Genomic DNA, 13,413 nt, shown 5'->3' on the forward strand with positions numbered 1-13,413 from the left:
TAGCAGATCTACAAGCTCACATCGCGGCACCGAGTGCCGCGCTGCGAGCTTGTAGATCTGCTATTTTTGAAAAAGTCGTGAAAATGTGTGCAAATCTTTGAATATATGTATTTTCAAAGCGAACGTTTGTAACTAAAATTTTGCTTCTGGGGGGTCCCTGGAATTAAATATTTTGAGATGGGGGTCCGTGGCCAAATAAATATCATGTTGTGGGTCCTTCACATGAAAAGGTTTGAGAACCACTGACATAGTAGTCTCTCAAGAACAGACTAGCTGAGCTCCATTTAAGTGAAAACGACCTTTTCTTTGACGATGGCTGGCCAGATTGCTGACATAGAAACAAAGGTTTTTCAAAAAACCTTAGAAGGATTCAAAAGACACTTATACGTATCGGGTAAAAATTATAATTTTCAGGATTTTTCAAAAATAGCAGATCTACAAGCTCGTCTGCTATTTTTCAATAGTTAAAGCATAAAATAATGATACACAATAATGTGTACCCGTTCTGATTAATTATTTTCAATGACCACCATAACTCTGAGAGAGTACAAATGGAACGGTTCCTTTTATACACTCTCAGAGTTACAGACCTGTAAGGGTCCATTAAGGGTCCATCGTTAAGGGAACCGTTAAGGAATCGGAGCCGTTGAGAGGGAATCATTATGGAACCGGCATCGTTAAAATCTAAAAAGATCCCAACCCTAGTGGAGACTGATTTGGCCTGCAGCCCATTATAACACACAATGACCCTCTTATATCTAGCCAACTCAAACTCATAGACTGGCAAATATCATTAGTTCACAGGTGTTCACAGGTTTGAAAATGGAATGCGTGGGTATATTTTGGTTCAGCTCTTGCTTGTGGTGAAACGACTGGTCAAGAAATTCAACATTCCGTTCATTTGCTACAGTACATGCATGATTGGTCAAAACGTGGCTTCTGTGGTTTGGGCTCTACTCAGTCCCAAACTGGTTTTCAGAGTTGTAAAACTGGTTGTCAGCAAAAAGAACAAAAAAAGGCGAAAAGAATGAAGAAGCCAGAAATTAAAATTGATTTGTTGAGAGAAAGAGTAAAAGTGCAAAGTCAAGGAAAATGAAAAAGGAGAGGGAGAAGCTGAACAAGTATATACTGTATATAGTGGAAAATAGAGACAGGTAGACATTTTCTTACATTCATATTTTTGACGTGTGCTTCTATTGTGAGTGTTATGTATACTGGACTGTTGTGACTACATGGAAAGGAGGGCTGTTGATTGTTAAGCCTACAGCAAATGGATCTCTCTAAATATCTGTTGCTCCTTTATAGCAGCTGTCAATGTGGCCAGGGTGGGCGTGAGGTGAGCCTCCTGGTCTCAACTGACTCAGTCCAGCTCACCCACAAGTCAAGATAAATCCCACCTTTGGCTCCCATGCATGCATTCTCCTGCATCTCTGCTCCCTGACTCGGGTACAATCACACACAGAACAGGTACAAACAACAACAACAACAACAACACCATCGACAACAACAAATGAGGAGACGTGTCGGAAACGACACCTACACACAGGCGCTGATTGATAAGCGTGACAAACGAACACGACGTTCATTAACCGACTAGCCACCTGGGAGGCTGAGGAGGGAGGGAGAGAGGAGGGAGTAGCTCTTCTTTCTCGCCACCGCCAACAGGCTTGCTCTGTTGAGCGTGGAGAGGAGAAGAAAAGTGGAGGAAATGAAAGTGTGTGTGTGTGTGTGTGTGTGTGTGTGTGTGTGTGTGTGTGTGTGTGTGTGTGTGTGTGTGTGTGTGTGTGTGTGTGTGTGTGCGTGCGCGTGTGTGTGTGTGTGTGTGTGGAGGAAGGGGGTATAAATGGAGAAAATCGCCACCAGGGCTAAACTGAGGTTGGCTGGGGGATAGGAGTTTGACCAATTAAGGTGGAAGACTCCCCGGACAATTGGGAGTAAATGGCCTTTGCCTTTTGTCTGAGTTCCGTTCCCTCTACTATCCATTCTACAGAATATATTTATACAAAATGACAAGTCAAAAGAAGAAATAATTGTCACATCGGGGTTTACAGCGGGACAACTACGCACGCGTGTGTCAGAGAGACAAGCTGTTCTGATACATGACACTTAATTTACAAGGCACAGTCCAGCCAACTTATGCTGTCCACGGTTTATGGATAGCGTTTCTTCTTGTTCTTCTTAATTTTTCTTAGTTAAGTTATATTCAGATTAATCAGATACGAGTAGCCCAAAAATAAATTCACAGCTTGTTTATGGGTAATTTCAAGGGCAACAGCCAACAGCCAGCTATATCTATCACAATTTGTTGAGAAATTAAGTCACATTAAGCATGAAGCAAACGGTTGATGAAACTGATTTACAGTGATTTGATGAGTAATAGAGAACATACATTATAGAAATTGTCCCTGTATTTTAACTCATGTTGCATTGTGGATTATTAATGTTGACTTTTTCTCTTTCTACAGCAGGGGTCTTCAACAGGGGGTCCGGGACCCGTAGGGGGTCCTCAGAGTTACTACAGGGGATCCTCCAAATCTTTGAGTGTAGAAACCTTTTTTATAATAACCACTTGAACCCTAGCGTACAGTACATATTCTGAGAACTTTAGCCAAAAATAGCAGATCTGCAAGCTCACAATGCCTCGCGCTGCAAGGTTTGGTGTAGACAGGAAAAAAGAACACTCAAAGTACAGAGTGAAAGGTCAAGTATTGACGGTTCAAGTGGTTAAATATCTGAAAACACAATCCAAAATACACTGATGATTGTGCTGTCAAACAGTTAAATTATAATCAAATGAGTTGTGGGGGTCCCTGCTTCATTTCTCTCTCAACTAAGGGGTCCTTGGCCTGAAAACGTTGAAGACGTTGAAAAAAAAAGCAAATTTATTCTGTTGGGTTGTGTCATTTCAGGGCAAACACAAATCTCCTCCAAATTGTCTGTGATGTTGATGATACATTTTCAGATGGTGCAAGAGGTGCAAGAGGTGCAAGATGGTGCAAGAGGTGCAATTTAGTATTTGGCACAACACACCACAACAATAATAGCACATGGAACCAAACAAGAAGCATGAATAGCAGCAAAAAGCTCACCTTTTGTTTAGTTTTTACTGGGTTTGTTTTCTGATAGCAAGAGTAGGGTTTAGGTATACAGGTCTCCGTAACATATAGTCTATCAACTTCTGGGTGACTAATAACTACACATAATGTATTTATTTATGTATTAATTATTATTATTGTTATTTTTATTAGGGAATGCAGCAAGTATTAGGGAACCCATTGAGCAATACTCCTGATATCTGATGTAGTCGTTGGACCCGTTGTGTCAGCTCCACGCGCATTACATTTTGCTTCGTGCTGCCGCTCTTGTTCGCTTCCTTCACTATCATTAGATAGATCAGGGTGCAACATGCACTCTGATCTATCGAATGAAATGTATGCAGCTATGTGTAGGAAGTGATTATGTGCAACACACGTGTATCTGACGACTACCATACAGTATGGTGAATAAGTGATAACTTTGTGAGAGATAGACAGACAGACAGACAGACAGACAGACAGACAGACAGACAGACAGACAGACAGACAGACAGACAGACAGACACATAGATAGACACATAGATAGAGTAGGACCAACCAATAAATTATCATTGTCGGCCATCTCCAAGTTTCAAATGTGTAAATCTTCTATAAAACCCTGCTTCATCATACAAAGACTGTTGCACAAAACTAGTGAAAATAGCAGATCTACAAGCACTTGTAGATCGATCCTCTATTGTCACTAGTTTAAATATATATTTTTTAAAACGATTAGATACAAAACAAACGGTTTTGGACATACAAGGTTTCCACCCGACAACAACGAAATACAGAACTAACACACTGACACAAAACAGTGTCAGCAGGTAGTAATGCACGCGGATTAGGAAAAGAGCACCAAAAACCAGGAAATTGGGCTGCCTGAGAATTAGCGTGGTAAAAGAGCCTTTGATACAGTATATCTGATGAAATAGCAGATATCTGATGAAATATCTGATGAAATGTATACAATATGTGAATAGGTGCTACAGTGTGCATAACAAGTTTATATCTGATGAAATGCATACAGTACAGTATGTGTAGGAAGTTATTGGTGTAATGAGTTATATCTGTTCAAATTCATACCGGTACGTGTAGGAAGGTATATTTGTCTACAAGGGGTACAAGAAAAGACAACATTTCATTTGCCTTGTGTAAATACAGCATATCTTCCTATTCCAATCACTTGCACCAACACTAGCGGATGGAAGAACTCAGCTCCAGACACTATAATACGGTTTGAGCACTTGACCATGCAAAACTACAACCAAAATAGCATAATAATCCATAGCAAATTCCCATGTATCAAACATAAGTAGATGTTGCACAAGGGCAGATCAGTAGCTCAATAGCTCATTTTCATTCTGAAGGTCAACCAAGCTATAGCTATCTTCCACTTCCAGTGCCTGCCTTGTGAGGTAGGTACATTTGTTTGTATAGTATTTCCAAAGTCACTGTTCATTCCACCAGCGATGATAAACCACCAGTCCCTTTGCCGGGATGTGATTTAAAGTGATTCTGTTAGCTGTAGACAAAGTGGATTTACACCAATGAAAGGATAAGACCCATTCAGGATTACATTCTCACAAGAGACAAGTCAAATTAAGTCCTGAATACTGCATCCTCTGCTCCTCTGAATTTCTTCATATTGAGTGAGTATATATGACCCTCATTTAAACATATTATAATCAGTATCTTAAAGGACCTACACCATGAATTTTCACTTTTTCTATTTTAAAACCTTTTTTTGGGGTCCCACTGGCACCTTCTATCCTCACAAAGTCCTATTTCTGACCGTTGTGTCTTTCTCTGGTTTTGGGCAGACAGAGATGAAAAGCTTTCCACGGGTTCTCAGAACAGTGCTGTTCTGAGAGTTGACGAGAGTGACGTCACTCTCGTTCCCCCCCCCCCCCGCCCTTCAGGTAAAAACCAGAGCTACTCTTCTAAACCCAGCCCCTCATTTGTTTCTAATTTGCTTAGCCTCCACTTCCATCTGCAGCTGGCTTACTGTTCTGGGGCTGCTCACTCACTTTTATTCTATGAACATTTTTGCTATCAACATGTCCAAGGAGAAGTCTTAACGTTCCTGGATTGCACTATAAATGTGACGTTATAGACTGCGAGGACCCAAGCTTCGTCCCTTCTAACAAGGAAACAAAAGACCTATTTTTAATGATCCGAGGCCTTCTGAAGCCTGGGCCTAAATTTTCCGCGGTGGCCGGGTGGGAGCTCGCGGTGGCCGGGTGGGAGCTCGCCGCGGAGCTCGCCGCGGTGGCCGGGTGGGAGCGAGCCGCGGTGGCCGAATCCACCACGATTTCTTAACCAAGTAGCTGCTTGTCGCGGCCGGGACCGCCGCAGCTCCGACCCGGTGGACAGAGCGGCGGCCCCGGTCGCGACAAGCAGCTCCGACCCGGTGGACAGAGCGGCGGTCCTGGCCGCGACAAGCAGCTCAAGCAGACTGTCCCGGTCCTCCCTTCACTCTCCCCGGCTATAGAGAGCTTAATCACTGTCCCCGGCTAGAAAGAGCTCCACACCCCACCTCTCCTCTCTCTATCCACGGCTACACGCCGCCTCTTCTATCGCTGTCCCCGGCTATAGAGAGCTGGCCACCCCGCCTCTCCCTTCACCCTTCTCCGGAGGGTGGAAAAACCCCACTAGATGCGCCACTGAGCAAACAAAGGCCGTTTTGGTATTGCAGCTGCAGGGCCTAATAATAGCACAGCTATAAGAAACAAGAGGAATGGTCAGGGTGTGTGTTGGGGGTTAAGACCTGTCTAAGACTCAATTTTGAGCATATATTTATACAAAAAATATAGTTTTAAAAGCATGGTGTAGGCCCTTTAAGTATACTGGAAATAAGCACTGTTGAGTGCAGTGCAGTACAATCTTCGCTCATTTCTATCTGATAATGAAAATATCAACATTGCTAAGATATATTACTGGACAATTTCCACAACTGTTAAATGGAACACATTCATCGCTGCCTCGCAGGCTTTAAATTCTCCCCAATGTACTGTATGATGGACTATTAAATATGCATGACCCTTTCTCCATTCCCCATCTTCCTCATCAATAACTATTGACTGATTCTAAAATAAGAGGACAAAGTCATCCGTGGTGAATTCCAACCCCTGGGTTTTGTTATTTGCGCCGATGTGCCGTGCACTGCGGACATTACTTGCCAGCTCTCATTAAGGGCAACAGTCGAATTGGCCCTCTTTCATTAGCAACAATCATGAGGGACATTGTGTGTGTGCGTGCGTGTGTGTGTGTGTGTGTGTGTGTGTGTGTGTGTGTGTGTGCGTGTGCGTGTGCGTGTGTGTGTGTGTGTGTGTGTGTGTGTGCGTGTGTGGTGTTGTGTGCATGAATGTGTGCAAATATGACATAGGGAGTGAAATACAGGGGAGAGAGAAAGAGAGAGAGACAGAGACAGAGACAGAGAGAGAACAATGTACAGAGAGCGAGGAAGGAAAAAAGAGAGGGTTGGAGAAAGAAAACAGGATTGATATAGAGAGACAGAACATTAGACGTGCGTATATACTGTATACACTGTATGTAAAGATGGTGACAGAGAGACTGTGAAAAGGGGTATATTCAGCACAGCAGTAGGAACTATCAGTGCTGTCTGAATTGTGAGGCCTGCGTGTTGAGCTGCCTGCCTTTGAGGCTGCGCTGGTGTCACATTAAGATCATCCATTGGAGGATCTCAGGCAAGCCTTTGATGTTCTTTGTGCATACACAAGCAGCAGTGCCACGGCACTCCTCTGATGACTGCCAGCCACACAGAAATATCTGTTGTATTTAGAATCACTGGTCTACCAGGGCCAATGTTATCACCCGGGTGTGCGCGGGGTGCAAACTGGTGAATAATTGAAGTCCTCTTTTCGCCTTTCATCAGTGCAAACATCAAAAGGAATCTTTCCCCTATTCTCGTGTTTAAGCGGAAGTTTTGGTGTAGTGCATTTTCCCGCCCTACTTTTTGCTGTTTTGGCAGATATGAAGTACAGTACATGCACGCGTACATATATATGCACATTTTTGCATACACATGCAAACACACACACACACACACACACACACACACACACACACACACACACACACACACACACACACACACACACACACACACACACACACACACACACACACACACACACACAGTACTCCCACTCGCACAAACGTATAGCTGGGCCTAAATACTGTATATATATTTGTTTTCCCTTTGTAACATGTGATGGCACTGCATGTAATGCACATACGTGGTCTTAAGTTCTGGACACAAAGGTCAAGGCCTGCATCAATGTCAAAGGTCAATGTCAAAGGTCAAGGCCTGCATCAATGATGAAGTTCAAAGGACAAACTCCCACTCACACCCTCAACACACATCCAGCTCTCTGGAAACCTCAGCAACCCAGTTCAACACACACAGGTAGAGCGAGTAGCCACGTCGACTTACGAATGAGAGGCACACTTGCGTTGGCCGTCCCCAGCTTGTTGGTGGCGACGCACGTGTAGTTCCCATAGCGATCCTCTGTCATGTTGGTCACTGTGAGGACTGACCTGGTGCTGAGGTTCTTTATGTCGATGCCTTGACCCTTCAAAATCCTGCAAATGCAATGCACACCACAATGGAACAAAGTTATTGATTATAGCCTCACACGCGCATGCATGTGTCGCTTATGAAACAGGGAGGAAAGTAGGCTGCAAGATATTCTTTAAAATTCCCTTTATTGTCACATCACAAGTTTACGGGGTGTAAAAGAGTGGGTGGAATAATTTTTTGTGCAAGCTATACCCACGAACTGGAGTGACATTTAAAAAAGAATATCAAATATCAAAACAAATATCAAATGTACATGAAGATATACATGAAGTACTGTATGTAATAAAGACAGAGTTTCTCAGTCTCTTTTGTGCAAATAAAGATATCAAATAACAGATATCAAATATGCATGTCTATGGGAAAGGGAAGCATATCTATGGTCAACTACTGTATATAGTGATAGTACCGATGTAATGGGAGCATGTAAGACTGATATGGCGACGCGGCCCAGTGCCTACTCAGCAGCCTAATGGCCCGGCTGTGGAAAGTGTCTCTTCGTCTGTTCGTTCGGGATTTGATACAGCGGTATCACCTGCGGTAGCAGAGCGAACAGATCATGGCTAGGGTGATAAAGCGCATGGTACTTCATCACCCTCTCTTCAATAAGATGATCTGTTTAGCCATGGCTGCACCGCTTGGTGTCTAATGTCCTGGAGGGAGTGAATCTCACTCCTTTGAATGGGCTGGGCCGCCTGCACCACCCTCTGTAGTGGTCCGCAATCGAGGATGGTCGCGGTTTCCATATGAGGTGCTGATGCAGCTTGTAAGGATGCATTCGATATTCGGGTGTGTGTGGCTCATGTGAAGCCCTCAGAGAAGTGTACGAGGAAGCTACTGCTACACAGTCGATGAAGATGAGGGCTCCCCTTTGCTTCCTGTAGTCCAGGGGTTCCCAAACTTTTTTGTCTCAGGGCACCCCATAAATATATATTTTAATCCGAGGCACCCCTACATTATAATTTTCACTCCCAGCACCTTATATTTACAGCATATCATCGTTGTCGGGTGGAAACCTTGTATGTTCAAAACCGTCCGTTTTGTATTTATCATCTATAAAATGTACTAAACTAGTGAAAACAGACGATCTACAAGCACACAACGCCTCGCATCGCGAGGCGTTGTGTGCTTGTAGATCGGCTGTTTTGTGTGCTTGTAGATCGGCTGTTTTGTGAGACAGTCTTGTATGATTAAGCAGGGCAAAAGACGTACACATTTGAAACTTGGAGATGCGAGGTTTCTGCCCGACAGTGACGATATGTTAGTGATTATGTTGCAAGGAAAACATTGAGATAATAGCCATTTTGGTTAGAACTGACTGAAAATAACTTTGTAATTCGAGTTTAAAATGATACTAAATATTTTTTCAAGTGTCCAAATAAATCCCAAATATTATCAAATTATCTCGCGGCACCCCTGGACTGCCGTCGCGGCACCCCAGGGTGCCCCGTCACCCACTTTGAAAACCCCTGCTGTAGCCAACCATCAGATCCTTGGTCTTGCCCCTATAGGCTGTCTCATTATCTCTGATGATCGGGCCCACCACCATCATTTCGTATTTGATGACGTTGGAGCTGTGCGTGGCCACACAGTTGTGTGTGGAGGGCTTCCATGTTGAGGGCCAGTGGTTCAGACGCGGTGCTTTTCATTCTCAGAACCCGACAAAGGCACGACAGGAAGTCCGGTATCCAGCTGCACGTGGTCGACTGCAGGCCCTGAACCCCGACCTTGGGGCTGTTTACCTCAAACTAAGCGATAAAGCTATTCATTTCAATTAAATTCAAAGGAGCTTTATTGGCATGAGAAAACATACGTTACAAAGTAACAAAGTAAGTGTCAAAATAAAATAAAAACAGAGCTATGTCGCATTGGAAGCTTTTGGAACAAATAGCATCATTGTTTTTTCTCAGAAAAAGAAAAATGCATTTAAAGGTACTATAGCAGCTCTGTTCCATACTGTATGTGCAGTAGGTCTATATGTCAATCAATGGTTTGTAGTCCTTAGGGTGGTTGTGTTCCAGTCTATAGCCTTCTTTTATCGTAACAGTTCACATATCTTGCTGCTGTGTTCGCACATTGTTGTATTTCTCACAGTACTGTAGGTAAGGGAGTTTTTTGTCGTTGGTCATGTTTCCAAACTCACTTTGGGTGTGTGTAATCTGTGGGAAGTATGTGTCTCTGAAGTCTTGGTATAGTGGGCAGGTGGTTAGAAGGTAGAGGCGCTCTAGTCTCTACACAGCAGGTTCTCCCTCAGCAGGTTCTTAAGCCCCGCCACATACGGTACTCCTCACGTTTTAAACTGATCTTCCACTCTATTCTTGGCCTTTCTGTGTCTCAATATTTGTATTAAACAAAAAAAAAGATAGACAATATATCACGAACATAACAACTCATAGGGAACAACATCAAACAACTTAACAATACAACAAGACACAAAAACAAAAAGAAAATAAATCATAAAATACTTATTCTCACCAAATACAGTATATAGTAGTAATCACCCCAATATTGCTGCCAACACTATCTCTCTAATACAGTAGCTCAGCCATCCGTATCCATCCCCTGCCTCCCAATCAGTACATCGTCTAGCTCAGTAGTTTTCAACCAGAGGTCCATGGTCCCCAGCTAAACGATGAAGAGCCGGCAACCCAACGGACCCCCACAGATCCTTGGCCTTTCTGATGGTTCTCTGGAGGTCAGAGCAGGATATCTATGAATCCGCCATAGTCGTGGAGCTGCAGGCAGTGTCACGCATTTGAAGTTCTGCATAATGTTGCGCTTTAAATTCAAACTCAAATCTATGCACTTCCTTATAAATCCTTAGCTGTCTCTGACTCCCATCACAAGAAGCAGCCTCAGGGTGTACAGTCTGACCTGTGCACTGATCGCCATATACAGTTCCCTTAGTGCTAACAAAACAGGCACAACTACTGCAGTAAACTCCTATGGTTGCCTGAATGGTCTGCATAATAGCATGCAGTACTCCAGGCCCAGGGAACAAAAGGACAAAAGGGGGCATGCAGTATAGTCAGATTCTGAATACCGGTATATTGAACAATATACTGTAGTAAGAACAGAAATTAATTCAGTACGACTGAGTACTTTTACAGAGTTTGTTTCTTTTCTTTTTTTCTTCTTTTTTTTACGATTTAGGTCTTTTTTTATGGAGCCTCGAACACCCTGCAGGTGAAAAGCATTGTTCAAATCCCAGACAGCCTGGATAAAGTCAAAGGCAAACCCTCTCCCCTCCCTTAACAAACTGCTGACATGCCCTTGGGCAAGATGTTTAACCCCCACCCCATCCCCCAAATTCCCATAGCAGAGCTGTTCATTGGTGGCCAACATGTTATATGCCTTTAGGTGTGCTGGATAGCTCCCATGTGTGGATTTGTATAACCGACTTTCTCAACTTTCTCAACTTTCCATGGACAAAATAAAGGTTAAAAAACGGTATCAAGGAGGGAATGACACGAGTCAAGGAGTGTGGAGATGTTTATCATCCTTAGTGGGTCTCTACAGCGCATGGTACTCCATCACCCCTCTCTTGAATAGATCCATTTATCCCCTGCATGACGTGCCTGTCTTCGAGAGATGGTTTGAAGGACTGGGAGGAGAGAGAGGAATGACCTGAGGGTGAGGTGGAACCTGCAGCGGCACCACCACATGGCACACATTGTTCCACTGCGGCTGAGCGGGGCGTCATTATAAATCACTATCCCCAATTGTGCCCGGCATCTGTGCCCGTGATGATGTAAGGCCCCTAATTGTTGAGTAAGAGCATATGCCGCACGGCCGCATGTTGTTATGGCGAGAGCATGACAGGCTGAGGTTGTTTGTGCTGTTAATACCATGACTTGGCATTGGTTATAAGACCATAGGAAACCTCAAGGGAGAGGACAGGTTTGTATCTTGGCCGTGTTGTGGCCCCCTGCGAAACGTTAGCTTGGTATGACTGGTGCTGCGAAAGCACTCCCGAGTCGAGGCGAGACATGTGACCTTATGTCCAGCAAATCTCCAAGCATCTGCTGTTCCCCTCTCCCACTGTGGCCTCCTCAAATGTTAGTCGAACATCCACTGATAATCTCGGCAGGAGTCGGCGAGCCAGCTTGCCTCCTCCCCAGTATGACATAAAGCCAAGGCGGTGGTTCTCCTCTCTGTCATAGTGAAAACAGCTCTCCTACTCTGCCTTTCAAGACTGAATGCGGAGACTCCTCAAAAGAAAGATTTGCCTGTCAAAACTGTCTCATTAATTCAGATATAGACAAACTGGCGGTACCACAGCATTGATAGTTCTGGAACAACCACACACCATCTAAATGCACAGAGAGAGATGCTTGTCATTTCCTGCAAACAGCAATTCAGCAGAGGAACGGGTAAAAGGTAATGTGAAGGTCCTCCGCTAAAGCTGCGTTACTCATGCGTTCTCAAGTATGTGCAATCCCAGAACACACCTGGATCTTTTTCAAGACGACAAATGAAAATATAGCTCATTTTGCTTTATTAAAAAAATAATAATGGAAAAATCACACAGAAAGAGCGAGGCCTTAAACTCTAGAATCATGCCAACATGCCATTCATCCTTAGCAATTCAAATAAATTGAGATCAACCCCATAATTACAATTAGCACAGTGTGAGTTGATGATTGAAATTGTGCTCACCAGGAGTGGCTAAATGGTGGGTAAATTGGGTAATTTGGTTTTTAAATTCAACAACCAACACTCAAATGCACACTGATTGATGTATATGCGATGAATGATTTAGGTTGTTTGTTAGAGTTACGCAAACATTTCATTAGCGTGCAAGGTGAATACAAGGTGCAAATAGCTTTGCTTGACAGAAATCACTTATGTGGGCTCATCTAATGGTGTCTCTGTGAGAAAACATGGGCTTTCCTTTGAAACGATCAAGGTAACTTACCAAGTGTCTAGCAATGGTTGATGAACAGTAAGTACATCACAGTACACTAAGTGTGCAAGGATTCCCTTCAAAAGTAAACACATTTTCATAGCATGCTCATCATAAGACCTGTGTTTGTGAATCGTTATGTTTTAAACTGCTTGGACTAGGCTGAGACACAGGCGGGGTTCAGCACATCGGGACAACTCAATAAAGTTGTCAATCACATAAAAGCATACCAAATTATCTCTCTTGTACTCTTTCTTTTGCACTCCTCAACTGCCCAGCACTCATTGCATTGTCCTATATGACAGTGACAACAACAGCCACCCATCTCACAACTCATTAATTAAAATAAAACAAAGGGTGAGTAGTATTTGCAAATAAACAAGTCCCCGCGCATTCACCCAACCTTGCACTGACAACCGCGTTGAACCTCTGGTGGAGGCGGTGCTGACGATGCAGTGGTAAATGTCAAGATAGGACAGGCAATCCACTCTGCGTCTCACCTTTTCTCGCCCTTGTACCACTCGAACGTGGGGACGGGTACAGCGGCCGCCTCACACCGGAGCAGAGCCGTGCGTCCCAGGCCGACCCCGTGGCTCTTCATCTCATGAATAGAAGGGGCAACTGGTGGGAGGAAGAACAAGAGGAGAGGAGAGGAAGAGAAGAGAACAGAGGTTAGAGGCTGACACAAGGACATAACAAAAACAATAAAACCAAACCAGATGCATAAGCGCGTACTAGGAATAAATCGTTGTTGTCGGGTGGAAACCTTGCACTGTTATGTCCAAAACCATTTGTTTTGTATTTATCATTTTAAAAATGATTTAGAATAA

General features: G+C 43.7%; 1 protein-coding gene across 1 annotated transcript in view; it reads right to left on the bottom strand.

Moving 5' to 3' along the window:
- negr1 (neuronal growth regulator 1) overlaps nucleotides 1–13,413 on the bottom strand; it is a gene marked incomplete at both ends in the record, with an annotated part of 253,490 nt that overhangs the window by 52,520 nt on the left and 187,557 nt on the right. The window contains 2 exons of the mRNA XM_080736118.1: nucleotides 7,534–7,682; nucleotides 13,084–13,204. Of these exons, the coding sequence (XP_080592244.1) occupies nucleotides 7,534–7,682; nucleotides 13,084–13,204 (270 nt within the window). The remainder of the gene's footprint in view (nucleotides 1–7,533; nucleotides 7,683–13,083; nucleotides 13,205–13,413) is intronic.

This window comes from Nannobrachium achirus, assembly GCF_963921795.1.
Source record: "Nannobrachium achirus genome assembly, chromosome: 1".
NCBI lineage: Eukaryota > Metazoa > Chordata > Actinopteri > Myctophiformes > Myctophidae > Nannobrachium > Nannobrachium achirus.